Source organism: Cydia pomonella, chromosome 19 (assembly GCF_033807575.1).
Source record: "Cydia pomonella isolate Wapato2018A chromosome 19, ilCydPomo1, whole genome shotgun sequence".
Taxonomy (NCBI): Eukaryota; Metazoa; Arthropoda; class Insecta; order Lepidoptera; family Tortricidae; genus Cydia; species Cydia pomonella.
In genome coordinates this window covers 8,612,425-8,628,234 of record NC_084721.1, presented here as the reverse complement: position 1 = coordinate 8,628,234, position 15,810 = coordinate 8,612,425, and the positions used below count along the sequence as shown (strand labels likewise).

The following is a 15,810-nucleotide window of genomic DNA, read 5'->3' as shown; positions in this document are numbered from 1 at the left end:
CCCTACACTGAGCGTGGCCCGACATGCTCTTGGCCGGTTATTTTTTTGTTTACAATCGTTCTTCGTCTGGAACTTGTTCTAGGAGATGCTGTAAATCGTTTTTTACATGACTCATTCGAAAAATGGATTTCTCTTCCCTGCTAGGAGGGGTCAAAGTGGCACTTTTCTTCCCTAGCAGATCCCTCTGGTACTGCTCCGACAGTGACAATTTTCTGTTCTAATAGGACACGATTTTATTTCTTTATTGCATACAACTTTTTTTTGCTTAAATAACATTTTGGAACATCATAGTTTCCTCATAGGTGATGTGAAAAGTAGTATGTGTCACATGGTAGCAAAATTATTTCCAAATTAAATAATTTTAAACATAAACAATTTGATTAATTAATCAATTTAAATATTTTTAAACATAAACAACAATATAAAATTATAAACGTCAGTATTTTAAATGTAAAACTCATTTACGCTACTTGATTTGTATGTATCAAATTTGATATCCGTTTAAAATATTTTTAGAAAATGCTCAATCGTGGCTGAAACCTGTTAACTAATAACAATATGGCAGACGAATTTTTGATATCTATGTTACCGTATTTAAGAATAAGTATTATTCCGCTTAAAATTTAGTTTTTTATTCGCAATTGTGATGAAAACATTGTGTGTAACGCCGGGGGTAAGAATATTTCAAACTCAGTTCTTTAATTCCCTCCTGCCTGCAGCTGTCGGGAATTTACCCTCGTTTCCAAAATTTCATTTACCCCACTCGTTGTACAATGTACTAATTTATAGCTGTTCTTTTTAACGGAATACTCGCATGTAAATTCACTGTAAACATAACGATTACATCCCGTAGAGCAGAGATACGTTACTGAAGTAAGGTGAGGTGGGCCCAGCTGCTCTTACCTATTATAAAGAAACTCGCATACATACATAGGGTACGTACAAATATAAAAGCTGAAAACTATACACTTCTTCTTTGGGGTATTCGTGTAAAAAGTAAAGTCCCGAGTTCACTTTCAAGTATTCGGGAAAAATTACCGCACTTTTCCTTACCAAACTTAACATCGTTATTTTTACTGATTAAACATAAACAACATGCACATTGACGTACCTCGAAAAAAGCCCCAAAGCGCTAACTGCGTAACCGGCGAAATGGCCTATTCGGCGACCGTGCGGGTCAACGCCTCAACCTTACGAAAGTGACGGCACTCACATGCGTAAACTTGAGACGAAATGTGAACTTGACTCGCTTGCGGGAAATATTTTGGCTTTCAAGGTGACATTACGCAAGCAAAACCGGCACACTTTTATTGCGCAAGTACTTATCTAGTTACTTTTGTGCAAATATGGTTAATAGATGTGGTCATGCGCTTCTGCTGGCCTTGTCCCGACTCCCGATCGATCGCGAATGTAATCTCAGTTTTGAAATGACATCGAGATATATAGCCGCTGATAGATAATCGCCCTTCAACTGCTTCATTGGTTTGGTTTCATATTATAGGAACATTTTTTTACATATAATTATGTACACAAAAATCTTATGAATATTTATTTGAACATAAATAAAATATCCTTTATTTTCATTCAAAGACAGAAATAAAAATATATATTTATTATAACGAATCGGACTCTCTATTTATACCTACTACGTCAATAGGTTGCAATAAAATGTAATCAATTAGGTAACAATCGTTAAATGTTACGTTATGGTTACATTAAACACATTTAATAATCTTTGGCATGAGCGTTAAAAATTCAAATCTTACAAAACACTTATAATTACGGATTAGTTAAGATTCCAAACAGGTTGTACTATCGCGAAGTGTAGTAATCCAGGCATATAGTGACTTATTTGGAGTTGAGTAAAACTCCTACTCGTTCCTTTGATTATGCATGCAGCACGTGTTTAGAGCGACGCGACGGTCACACACGAGTTTTTGAAGTGTCAACACCGCGGGACATCACTAAAACGACTAATTATTTTATCTCGCGGATTTCGTTGGATAAACTATGGTTAGAGCAAGAATAAACTATAAATAATGAAATGCCCAGACATCCAGAATTATTACCTGACGAGGTTAGACTTATTCATTTTTAATAAATGTGTTTTTAACTCCCAACGCAAGAAGAGGGGTATTATACGTTTCACCAAGATTCGGTCTGGACCCGGTCTAGTTTTTTTTTGTGGAAGTTAATCAAGAGTGTTCTTAGCTATGTTTGATAAATGATGATACCGAACTACTGAATTTTCATAATTGTATTTTCTAATTGAAAAATGGAATTGGGAAAATGGTCCTTATTTGGTTTTCATGTGTTATGTAAGTTATGTGCTTCCCTTTACGTACACAATATGGTCAGTCGTCAGCCTAATCTACAAGACATGATACTAAAAAGAGTGTACAAAATTCCCAAGCCCCCTGTTAAAACTGCTTTTGCTATGAGATTCTCGGCTTATCTCTTTCCGCATTTATACAATAAATTAGTAAAAATCTGCGACATAAGGCACTGTAACTTAACTGAAGCAAAAAGGCATATCCAACCCCTACTACTTTCTTGGAACTATGATGAGTCAGAGGATATTTTGAAATGACTGTAGTAGACGACAATATTCAATTGCGTCTGCTCCCGATAGATGAATAACTTCTACAGCTACTTTTCTTTTATTTTGTTTTCTCTCACATTTCGTAGTTATACACACGCACATATTCATACATACATACTGACATATATACACACATACCCTCACATAAACACTTTCACTTACATACAACTTACTGAGACCTTTTTAACTGTTTTTGTGCTTAGTTTGATAGTTAGTCATATAATTAAAAAAATCTTATTTAATTTAGCTTTAACAATAATGTATTCTGTTATAATGAGAACCGCACCATTTCGATACTTCTCTGAGATTCCCACGTGACAGGCTGTGCCTAGTGTGGGGATCAATGTACTGCTGGTCTTGTAATGCCAAATTCTTGAAATAAATATTATTCTTATTCTTATTCTTATTCTTATGTTAAATATTTTGGTTTTAATGAGTAATTTAGTTGCCATAAAAAAAAGAAGAAAAAAAAGCGAAATATCTACTGCTAATTCCGGACGTGGGTTATTTTAGTTTATTATTGCTCTACTTATTTTGTCAGTCCTGCGAGATCTGCCTGAGTTTGAGCCAAACGCCTCCGTTCGCCGCGTAAGCTAGCGAAGAGGCTTTTAGCTTCATAGGCACTGGGGTCCTCTTGTCCAGTATTAGCTCGTACTTGTTTAGTATTTTAACAAGCGCCATCTTGGATTGAATGTAGCCTTGGCGGAGACCTAAAATCAAACAAGTTATTTTATTAGTACGTACATTGGTTATGTACGGTCAGCCGCAAAAGGCCCAATAGATTCATGTAATTTTTTGAATTGACATATTTATTCAACTAAATACACACAACAACTTTACGGGGACATAAGTCTGTAGTACATTTCTGAAGCTAACTATACTAATATTACTGATAATATCGTAAGTAGGTACTGTAGTAGAATCTCGACATTTTTAAGGGGTTGGATTATTTAATAAAAATATACATCTAAGGGTATGAAATATCAATACGCGTAATTCCACGAGACTGTAACGTCAGTAAGCAATTCTTTCGTGCGTTCTTACATTAATTAAGCAAATTTAAGTATCTCTATGTCTGGCGTAGCCCTACAGGTAGCCCTTTTAATTAAGAATTTATATCGCCATAACAAAATCTTAATTTCAAGAGAACCTGGCTGGCCCTTGTCATGTTTCAGTATCAATATTGTTACTTTATGAAGGGTTAAAATTTAACCTGGAACAGTAGCCTTACCACGACTGCTTTACTGCTTTAGCAGTGTTAAACTTGTGGTAGCCCTATAGGTAACCTTCCAAATTATAACTAACGTGCCAGTCATAAAGAAGTTACTGTAAAGGTTGTCAATCTTTACAGTATATTTAGTGTATTCTAAATTCTCGTAGGCACCTAGGTTAATTTTAATGACTAATCTTTTTTGATACACAGATATATTAAAAACGTCACTTACGTTTAAGTCCAAAAACACTCGACATGTACGCCGGTCCGCCAACGCGAGCTCCTGGCGACACTCCTTAGTACGGAGTGAAACATGTCGAGCGTTTTTACGTGAACTACGTGAGTGACCCGTTTTAATACACCTAGGTTAAGCCTACTTGGACGCCTCCAACATTTGTGTTCCCATCTACTTTGTTAAATTAATACCTACTACTATTAAAATAATTCAAGCTGTTTAATAATGTAAAATAATTCAGTATGTTTGAATAGCTTTTAGACTCGGGTCGTTAAGGCTGACCTAAGTTTATTCGCAGGCGAAGGCTAAATATGAGTATGAACATGATACACTGATTAAATAATAGGCTATTAATAGTACAAGGTTAAATTTTTAACATAATATGTGAAGTGGAATAATTATTTGCCTTGAGCAGGTGTTGCATCTGCCATCTTCCGCCTCACCGTCAGTCTTACTCCGTTACTTAACTAAGCTATCGAACAAAGACATGAGAAGGTCACCTAAGTCTTTGCGATGGCAGCCCATCACTTAATCGACATACACCGGGCCTAAGAGAAGCCCGAAGGATTTTAATATACTTAAGTAAAGTTGGTCACATTTAGAAACCAAAATGTTGTATAGTGTTTTCTGGATTCGGCATATTTTAAGATGTTTTTTCTTAGTTGCTCAGTGTGAAACGACTAATTGGATGCGATATGGATGTACAAGATATAGTCTTGAAATTCTTATTGAATGTATTACAGGGACAAAGGGACAAAATACATTTCGCAATAAATCATAGTTTTTACAAGCAATTAAATTTTCATGGGCGTTACGTTACGTATAAAGTACCTATATATTTTTTTCTTTTATGACTTACTTAAATGTCCCAGCCTAATCGTGTCTTTCATCGTCATCCCAACCTAATCGTGTGTTTAACAATAGCTAAGGAGCTTATCACAGAGTACTAATTAGCTATTGGAGCTACATACTTAGGTATAGGTACTATTACTATTAGAACCAAGGTCGGCGACTGGATTCGGTATTAAATAATATTGCTTAGGTACTTATTGTACGAAATTTGCACTGAAAGTTAATATGAACAATGAACAAATCGTGTTTACATTAAGCAACCGGTCACTTACCTAAACATTTGCGCGGGCCCTCTCCGAACGGCATCCAATGGCACGGGTGCATTTTAGATTTATTTTCCGGCGCAAACCTATCCGGATCGAATTTGTGGGGCTCGGGAAATATTTCCGGATTTAGTTGTATCGCTTGATTAGGAACAAATAAAAGTGTCCCTTTGTCTATAACCAAATCGCTATTGGGCATTTTGTAGGATTTTGTGCATCTTCGGAATAAAGCACGCATTGGTGGATGCAACCGCATTGTTTCTGAAAGTAGTTGTCTAATTAGCATTCATATTAAGAGCATAGTGAATGACCACTTTTCCATAGACAAGTTGTCCCCATTTTCCTCCCTAGATATTGACACTATGGAAAATATTTTTTACACAATTTAATATAGGTATTTAATAAGTGTATTAACCTTAACTATGGCTTTTCTTTGACTTTTTACGAATTATTGTCTAAAACATTTAGTAGAATTGCAAATTTCATGCATTTTTTTAAAAGCATCTATGTCTTGATAAAATAGGTAAGTACATCAAATTGTGTAAAAATATTTTCTGTAATCCAGAGAAATCCAGAAAAAAAAGAGGACTACGTTTGTACGGAGAAGCGGTCAGCCCCTTTCATCTTAGGGCCACTTGTGCGTTCCAGGCGTCTCCAACCAAGTCGGAGTTAACTGTTTCAAATACAGTACAATTTAAGCATGTAGGAACGGTTAAGTCGAGTTATTTGGCTAACCCTGAAACGCGCAAGTGGCCCTTAAGTGATTAGTTAAAATTTATGTTGGTAACTCTGCTCGAGACACAAACATATCGAGAATTTAAGTACTAATTATTCGCACTTCCTTAACAATATATATCAATCAACGCTGGAATCGCGAACAAACGTTAATATTGGAGTTTCTTACTTATTAATTATAAGTTATATGCATTTTATTTTAGTTCTTAGGAATCACGAGGCTAACCAGACAAACATACTCTATAATTTTAATGCAAATCAAATCACGAGAGATAGCTTAAACAAAATCCAGAGAATTCTCATAGGGTTTTTAACTTGAAAACCGGCCGCGGACACAATTTTATTATTCAATGACTCACCATCAATCACCATGTTCAAATAAACCATTTCATTCTGCGCCTCATAAGTGCATTTCCCGTCATATTTGGCTAGCACTCGATGCACTTCCTCCCTCGCCTTGGCCTGTATATGGCGGTTACATGCCAGCTCGTAGGCCGCGAACTGTCCCGCCGTAGCCGAGGTCTCGTAGCCCGCAAACATGTATAGCATGGTGTTGGCCACTACATCGTCAATAGAGAAGGAAAATTTTGCGCCTCCTGAAATTCGTTTGTACATTTTCATCCGATACCGATTTCGATATTTGGGTCATACAGAAATTTAGTAACAAATTTTTCTTTCTATTTATTAGTATACTTATACTATCCTATTACTTGAGAATATTAATATACATTATTCTGCAAATAAAATCATTTTCGTGCGTGTAAACAAATAGATCAATGATAACAAAGCGGGGATTAGCGGGTATCTTATGGGAGCGGTACCTATATCCAGATATACTTCAATTAAAGGAGATACACTTTCCAGATAGATTTTCGTAAATTGATCCGTCTGTTGCTATCGCTATTGCAAGCGCAATATCTTTTGGAATTAAACAGATTGTAATAGACACAAAAGATAAATTGCTATTTTTTAGTTTTCCGTGTTTGTATGACCCATTAATTGATGGTTTAATTATAGCAATTCATCATATTTAGTTTTACAAGTTACCTTTGTCATTCATCTTTTGCTCGTTCTTTAACTCTACTAAAGTTTGTAAAAAGTCGTTTCGTATGTAGGAATGTTTTTGCCTGTACTCCACACTTTCCTTTACTAAGCTGAAGAAGAAGTTTATTATCCTCGGGCTTATTCGTCTGATTTTCAAAATCTTGAAAAAATCGGGCATAAAAAATGCCAGAGCACGAACGAAAGTCCTGAAATGTTTATTATGTTAATTGTGCTTAAATGATAATGATTATTAAGAAACATTTTATTCCGTCATTCTGGAAGTGCACGCAACTGTAAGTGAGCTACTTACCTCGTTACCTTACAAATTATTGCATCAAGATATTGTTACTTACCAGTAGCCGGATTGTGGTTCAAAATACTCATGTCCTCGAAGATAGAATTCTGAATTAGGATTTTTGAACCCGTTACACTCCACACCGAATCCAACACTACCAATGATCTCCATAGAGTACTTCGCGTAGAGGTCGGTGAAGTTGACCGTTTCCCCATTTGAATATAGCAAGTCGACGTAATTCAGAGCTTCATTAGCAATGTGTTCCACCAATGGATACATCATCTTCACCTTCCCTGACGTGAAGGTTGGGGACATTTTCGATCGCAACATTTTCCATTGTTCGCCGTGCATATTGAAGAGGTGGCCGGCCAGCGGGTCGCCCTCTCCACCAGAAAATATTCCATGGGCTTGAAAGTGATCAAAATCTTTGATCAAAATAAGCTTCGCTATATCCGGGTCGTTGACGGAGAGCACTGGCCGGTGAAATGAGTACATGCCCACGTACGGCAAATGTTTATATTTATCGTAATTGTCAATGTAGGGCTGAAAAAACTGTGACTTTCTTTGTATAACATCCTTAATGTTGCCGAATGGAAACGTTGGTTTGGGCCCGCTAACTCCTCTTCTCGACCAATAAGTATACTTATACTGGAACCACAAGTACAGACTCAAAAATCCAAAAAGTAGGCCTCCAATCACCTCAGTGGTAAAAATTTGTGACAATAAAGTCATTTTTGTAACTGCAAACTATATCGCACTCATAATAACGTCGTTCAAACAAAACTCAAAAACTTAAAAATTCAAGAAATATTTTAATTTAATTCACACGTAATGTAAAAATACTAGTAGTTGCACTGTATTTTTTTTATTCGTGAGATGCCCGGCGCCGGTCGTGGCGGATAGCGGCTACTGACCAAAGGCTTTGCCGGCGATCACCCTTCCATAAGCCAAGCGCCCGCCCAAGCAACCTTTTAAAGGTCGCACATCGCATTTGCACTTTATAAACTGAAGTAACTTTTGCCCGCGACTTTCCGTACCTATATTATAGTTTGGTACATAGGTGTCTAGTTGCCTACCTATGTTCAAAAAGAGGTTATTTTATGCCGTCCCAAAAAGTGTATGGCTTACCCTCTAAAATAACGTGCCACCGTTCTAATACTAAGTACACTTGCAACCAAATTCAATCGGTACCTACAGCATTTGTTTTTATGTACCATTACATTACCTAGTACATTGGAATAAGGAGGTACCTATGGGTAAAATTGTTAATTAGAGTCAATAGAAACACGATACGCGGAGAGAATTCTAATACCATCCGTGTTACACACTTCGTCACACTTGCGAAAAAAATGTTATTTGTTTTACAAGGTGGCAAAGTCGACGTTTTACTCCTCGTGCTAAAATTGAACCACGAGCGTAGTGAGTGGTTTGAAAAGTCGAATCTTGAGCGTTGCAAGAATTTCAAGGCACAAGAATTAAGCAAACTTTGGTATCGAGTGAAAAACAAACGTTTTCACCATACCAACGCGAGGAAAACACTAACTGAAGAACATTAAAATCAACTCCAAATGGACGGCATTAAATAATAGGATTTAAAAACGTCACTTAAAAACAATTCCACCAGCCAACATAAGACAACTAAGCAAGATTTGAATGAAATTATTTTGCCCCTCCCCTTGTGGATAAAATGCAATTTTCTCATTACTTAAAAACAAACGGCAAAGTGCGAGTCGGACTCGCCCATAAAGGGTTCCGTACCATTTATGACGTATTAAAAAAAAACTACTTACTAGATCACGTTCAAACCAATTTTCGGTGGAAATTTGCATTAGTATATCATGTATTTTTTTGTTTTATCATTTTGTTATTTTAGAAGTTACAGGGGGGGGGGGGGGGGCACATTTTACCACTTTGAAAGTGTATCTCGTGCAAACTATTCAGTTTAGAAAAAAATGATATTAGAAACCTCAATATTATTTTTTGAATACCTATCCACAGATACCCCACACGTATGGGTTTGATGAAAAAAAAAATATTTTTATTTTATGACGTATTAAAAAAAACTACTTACTAGATCTCGTTCAAACCAATTTTCGGTGGAAGTTTGCATGGTAATGTACATCATATTTTTTTCTAGTTTTATCATTCTGTTATTTTAGAAGTTACAGGGGGGGGGCACATTTTACCACTATTCAGTTTAGAAAAAAGCGGCCAAGTGCGAGTGGGACTCGCCCATGAAGGGTTCCGTACCATTTATGACGTATTAAAAAAACTACTTACTAGATCTCGTTCAAACCAATTTTCGGTGGAAGTTTGCATGGTACAATACAATACAATACAAATACACTTTATTGCACACCTCAATACAGAAACAGTACAAATAATACAACACATAAAGAAGAGGTAAACAACAGGCGGTCTTATCGCTAAAAAGCGATCTCTTCCAGACAACCTTTAGGTAGCGGAATTTAAAAAAAATAAAAAAAATATTTTATGTCAGTAGGTGTTCCAGATGCAATAAAAGAAGTCTAGCACAAAATAAACACAAAACTAAACAATATATCCACTAAATATATATACAAATATAAATAAAAAAGATATATAAATACATATACTTACATATATTAAAATACATATTATATATATATATATATAATAAATGCCAGCTATAAGTATGGAAAAGGAAGCAGATAAAAGTATTACGGAGCAGGTAAAAAGTGAAGTTTAATAATGAGTCTCTTGAAAGAATTAGGACATTGAGCGCGCCTTAAGTCTATAGGCACAGAATTCCATAGTCGGATAGCTTGAAACGTGAAAGAATTATTATAAAATTTAGAAGAGGATGATGGTACAGAAAGAAGCAAGTTCTGGGAGCACCTAACAGAACGGAGGTAGCTGAAACGGTTCTTGAGATAGCGGGGAGTCGCGGGGTTAAAAAGAATGGAATACAGAAGGGACAAAACGTGAGAGTTACGACGTAAGCGAATAGGTAATTAATGGTAATGTATATCATATATTTTTTGTAGATTTTTCATTCTGTTATTTTAGAAGTTAGAGGGGGGGGGGGACACATTTTTTCACTTTGGAAGTGTCTCTCGCGCAAACTATTCAGTTTTTGATTCTGTTATTTTAGAAGTTACGAGGGGGGGGCACACATTTTACCACTTTGGAAGTGTCTCTCGCACAAACTATTCAGTTTAGAAAAAAATTATATTAGAAACCTCAATATCATTATTAAAGACCTATCCATAGATACCCCACACGTATGGTTTTGATAAAAAAAGATTTTGAGTTTCAGTTCTAAGTATGGGGAACCCCCAAAATTTATTGTTTTTTTTTCTATTTTTGTGTAATAATCTTAATGCGGTTCATAGAATACATCTACTTACCAAGTTTGAACAGTATAGCTCTTATAGTTTCGGAAAAAAGTGGCTGAGACATAATCGGACAGACAGACGGACATGACGAATCTATAAGGGTTCCGTTTTTGGCCATTTGGCTACGGAACCCTAAAAATGATATTAGAAACCTCAATATTATTTAGTGTTTATCTGGCGAACTGCTTGGCTACTCATAACTTGTTAAATGTGATTACTACCTAGTTACATTAATGTGTGTAACTTTTATTCAAGGTTTTATTTAAACAAATATGTATTCTTATCTAACATAAAATAAACCTTCCAAGGATAACAACGTTAACAATAAACATCGTTAAGAATAATAAAATATTTTTCACCGCACCAACTGGTAAAGGCCCTCTTGATTGATCAAAAACTAATAAGAAAGTTGCATTTTAATGACATGTGGGGCTAAGTAATCATAGTTGCAAATTTTGAGTTGTTTCCTTATGTTAGCTGGTAGAATTTTCTTTTAAATGATGATTTTGAACGATACATTTTTATTACGTTTATTTGGATTTGATTTGCTTTGATTTTTTGGTATTTCATATATAGTATTTTCCTTGCGTTGCTGTGATGAAAAATGTTTTGTTTCACTCGGAGGCAAAGTTTGTTTAACCCGAGCCTTGAAACCCTCACAACCCTCAAGATTCCACTTCTCGAACCACTCGTTACGCTTGTCTCGTCGTTCAATTTTCGAATCTTTCGCTTGCTCGGGTATCCACATTAGCACGAGTGGTTAGCAACTTTCCTCCTTGTAAAACAAATAACTATCATAAAGGCGCGATATTTACGCCCAGAAAAAAATATTATTAAAAATTGTGTACCTACTCGTTCGAGTCGCCGTTTACGTCTGCCGAGTGGACTAGTACGGTCACGTCTGAAAATATCGATACGGACAAAGTGCCAAAAATATGTATACACTACCCTAATAAATGGGCCATAAGGTCGTGTATATGTTATGGACCAAGTGATTAATATGGGCATTATTTATAATGCCCGGGCATTATGAATAATGCACGGGCATTATGAATAATGACAAACTATACCGGGCCAAGTGATTAATTCTTGATTTGACTTCATTATTTATCACATTGTCTGGTCATTATGAATATTGATACATACGTGATCGTTGGGCAATTTGCTAAAACAGGTACATTGGATGACGTGCGGGAAGGAAAACAAACGCGTGACACGCGTTGACCAACCAGACTCCGCGATGGCAATGTGTGGACGTCAAATGTTTCACTGTTTACTGTAAAACAATAATTGTAATTCAGTTTCGAATTATAGTAAAAACCAACTATACTGCCCTTTCCGGGGGGCTAGAGGCGGCCATTTTAGGGCTGGGCCCTTTTTGGCGGCGCTCTAACAATCGTTCGGAGACTAAGCGTCTCCGACGCTCGTGAGTCTCCATCATACCAGGCAGGTGAGGGCAGCCTGGATTTGACGTAATTCTTATAGATACCCAGTTTTGTGCGAATGTGGAGACTGCTATGGAGCAGTTGACAAAGCAGGGTACGTAGCTAATTTAGCCCGTCTCACTACCTCCTCCGTGTGTTGCTCCATTGTGATGCGCTTGTCTATGGTGACCCCTAGGTATTTTGCCATGTGCTGCCACTGTATCTATCTCCTCGCCTAGGAGTTCTAGTGGTGGCGGGTGATGGGCTGCTTTTGTGAGGAGCAGCTGCGTCTTGGTGATGTTCACCAAGAGCCTCCATTTAGTCAGCCTCTTAGGTAGGACATCAATCTGGCGCTAGATCATCAGCGTGCCATGGGTTGTGTGATAGACGACGCGTAGTATGCTGCGTCGTCCGCGAACAGACCCGGCTTGACGCCGTCAATCACCGAGATGTCATCGGTGTACCATGCATTACAAGATGGCGATAGACAGCTTCCTTGTGAGACTCCCGCGAGGTTCGGGCGTGCTGAATACACGGCATCGTCAACTGTCACTTAAAAGCGTCGGTTATTGAGGAAGAAGCTGACGACGTGTACGACTCCACGGGGGTCCGATGACGTTGACAGCTTGGCTTGCAGGCCCTCATGCCAGACCTTGTCGAACGCCTTCTCTATATCGAGGGACACTGCGACGACATGCTTCTTCATGTTCATCCTCTCAACCATGTAGGAGGAAAGGACTCTGGTCAGCTGCCAGGTGGTCGAGTGCTCCGACTGGAACTCGAAGTGTTCCAGCCTCGGCACTATGTGCGGCTTGTCTTCCGACCAGAAGCCTCTTGAACTTTAGACAGGGTTCTGAGCAGGGTTATAGGCTCTCCGGTATTTTTCTATTTTTTCCGGTTTCGGCAGCATAATGACTCGGCCAAGTTACTAGTTCTCCGGAAAGTGGCCCGAGCGCATAATCATATTGAACAAGCGGGTTATCACCACTATGATGTGCTGCGACAGGTAACGAAGCACCATGTTCGGGATCGCATCGCCGCCCGGGGCCTTCTTCAGGTTATTCCTTCTGGTTGCGTGTCTAACTCGGCCGGGTGAGAAGAAGACCGGGTCCTCGGCCGTTTGTATTCGGCGGTTGCACTGCCAGTTGTTCCTTCACCTCCCTTACGTAGGTCGCGCCCTTAGTTGGGTATGGTTGGAACGTTCGCACAAGAGAATCCGCGAACAGTTCTGCCCTTTCTTCGCCCTTGTAGCGTAGCGTCCCCTCTTCGTCCGCTAATGGCCTCACTGTTTCTTTGGTTTCTCCCAATCGCCTGCACAGACAGTGTATGGAAGGCATGTCGTCGTCTATGCTGACAATGTGGGTCTCCGATTCGGCTGATGCGTGTTGTCTGAGCTCCACTTTCATCTGCACCACATTATTGAGCTCTGATTTAAGTATCGGGTAACGAGTTTGCTATCATCTCCGGCTCAGCTGGCACTTCCGCAGTATCAATACATCCTTGGTCACCGCCGGTGCGAGGTGCGAACCACTCACCTCTCGCCGGCGGGGATGGTGCGCAACGAGGATTCAAGCGATGGATGTGCTGGTGATGGCAATTGCTGCGGCTTCTACCTCCTCAACGGTGGGTCCTGAACAGATCTGAGGGTTTATAATTACAGTAAGTAGATGAAAGCTGTTATCATTACAGCCAGATCCTGGCCGCTGGAGTTGGAACTGCGGCTTCAGGAGCTGTGGACTTCATCTTCTTTTTATTTTTCTTTGTGGCCTATTTGGGTGTTTGGTGGTCGCTGGCTGGTCTCTTCTGCCCCTTGAGTTGGAGCGTTCGCCAGCGCCATCAGGGAGACGGGCGCCTACTACTCCTTCGTAGGTTTTGCAACGCTAGCCTTCATCACCGGGCCTGCCTTCATGCGGACCGTTTGTGCGTTTGTGCCCGCCTTCCAATTGCGGGCCTCTCTCAGATACACGGGGCATCTCCTGCAACTAGCTGGATTAGAGCCGTACAGTCGGCGCATGTGCAGTGCTCTTTTTTTGGCCTGCGGTATTTTATTGCTGGATGAGGTCTGCTCAACGGACGTATTCCAGGAACATAGTAAAAATAACCGGTTTACAAATATACTGGGTGCAGACGAAAAAAATGCAAAGGGTTACAATACTTTTGCACTCGGTCGTATAATCATAGGTCAGAGCATCTATAAAAAAATGTACTTATACTATTTTTCTCTTAAATTTTATATTTTTAATTTGACTTCTATTTAGTTCTAACTACTCAGAACTGGTGGATTCTAAATGTACAACTCCTTGCTTATTTAGAGCCTATAACCTTGCTCAGTACCCTGTCTAAAGTTCAAGAGGCTTCTGCTCGGAAGTCCAAATCCTATGACTGAATATCCAAATTGTTTAAATGATTGAAAATGAAATAAGGTGACTGTGGGCAAGACCGGCATACTTTATTTATTCTTCACATTGGAGTATTCTAGCTCCATTAATTATTCACTTACGTGACCGCTTGTAATCACATACGATGAAGAATTTCATAAATAATAGTTAAGCTATAGTGACAGATCATTTTAATAATAAATTAAGCAAAAACAATAGTATTTTTAAAAATTCGGCGAGTAGACGGACTTCCCATGTAGTTTAAGGTAAGTCCGTCTAGTAACGATATTAGCCATACTATGGGTGCTTATGTGTTCGTATTCGAATCCTTACAAAGAATGAAACAAGACAATGAAAAGTGTACTCTAAAATTGTTAATATAGGGTTTAGATTCGAAATAAACACAATTTTTCTTATTAAAAGGTAAGTCCGGCATATGTTACGTAAATGGGGTGGTAAACCTTTTTTGGAAAATAATTATACGTACTTATTTTTTGGACTTCTCAAATAAAATACCAATAGTCATTTTAAATTTACGGAGATCAAAGAGGGTTACATAAATAAACTCATAGTAGTAGCAATTTTAAACTACGAACACCGTTTAAGTTTAAATCAAATAGTGATTGGCAAATCAAACTCCATAACACAAGTCGGTACCCTACATACGTAAATTTTCAGGATAAGTAAGGTGAAGAACCCACGTCACATAGCGGCGTGGCACGCGCGGTACAGCGTTGGCGTGGCGCGTAACCTTGTATCACAGTGTAGGCAAAACGCCTAAACCACGATAAGTACAATAAATGTTCCGAAATAAAAAATACGTACGGACTGATATGGCTGCAATGATTTTAATCTTCAAAACTGTCAAGAAAATATGACTGTATAACCGTATTCTAAAATTCAAGAGGAGTAAAAAGGGTAATAGTATGTGTCATAGGTATAATAATATAACATATGAAGGCGATGCTCATGGGTTCGAATCCCGGTAGGGGCATTTGCTTGTATAATCTACACAGACATTCCTCGAGTCATGTTTGTTTTTTATGTATTTATCTATATAAGTTTGTATATGTCGTCGCCAATAGTAAAAGCTACGCTATGCTTAGTTTGCGGCCAATATTTATTTATTTATTTACTTAATAGGTATTTTCTTATTTGTATTTTCGGTTACATAGTGCTGAGGATGAAGAACACATTTCTTTAGTAGTTTCGAGATTAAAATTGTTAACAAACACAAACATCATGCGCAATGTCGTAAAGATGCGTATCTGTAGCAACCTTATAAAATCGTAATAAATAATATTGAAGTCATTTAACAGTTGGCAACCTCTGATTCAAGGAAAGTCCGGCATATGACGGACTTGCCTGGTGCATAGTAGACGGACTTTCCAA

The 15,810-nt window shown here is 38.2% G+C and overlaps 1 protein-coding gene across 1 annotated transcript; it reads right to left on the bottom strand.

Moving 5' to 3' along the window:
* Window positions 1–1,536: 1,536 nt before the first annotated feature.
* Window positions 1,537–9,789, bottom strand: LOC133528328 (probable cytochrome P450 6a14). Its single transcript, XM_061865670.1, has 5 exons — window positions 7,298–9,789; window positions 6,948–7,150; window positions 6,260–6,496; window positions 5,175–5,426; window positions 1,537–3,312 (listed from the first exon to the last, which is right to left on the bottom strand). The coding sequence occupies exons 1-5, from the start codon at window positions 7,969–7,971 to the stop codon at window positions 3,140–3,142; spliced, it is 1,539 nt and encodes a 512-aa protein (XP_061721654.1). The 5' UTR covers window positions 7,972–9,789; the 3' UTR covers window positions 1,537–3,139.
* Between the last annotated feature and the right edge of the window lie 6,021 nt (window positions 9,790–15,810).

Excerpts from the sequence above, each read along its gene's own strand:
- LOC133528328 (XM_061865670.1), bottom strand. The coding sequence starts at position 7,971 with ATGACTTTATTGTCACAAATTTTTACCACTGAGGTGATTGGAGGCCTA. Across the intron at positions 7,151-7,297 it reads GAACCACAATCCGGCTACTG|GACTTTCGTTCGTGCTCTGG; the intron begins GTAAGTAACAAT and ends TAAACATTTCAG. Across the intron at positions 5,427-6,259 it reads TTTGAACATGGTGATTGATG|AAACAATGCGGTTGCATCCA; the intron begins GTGAGTCATTGA and ends AACTACTTTCAG.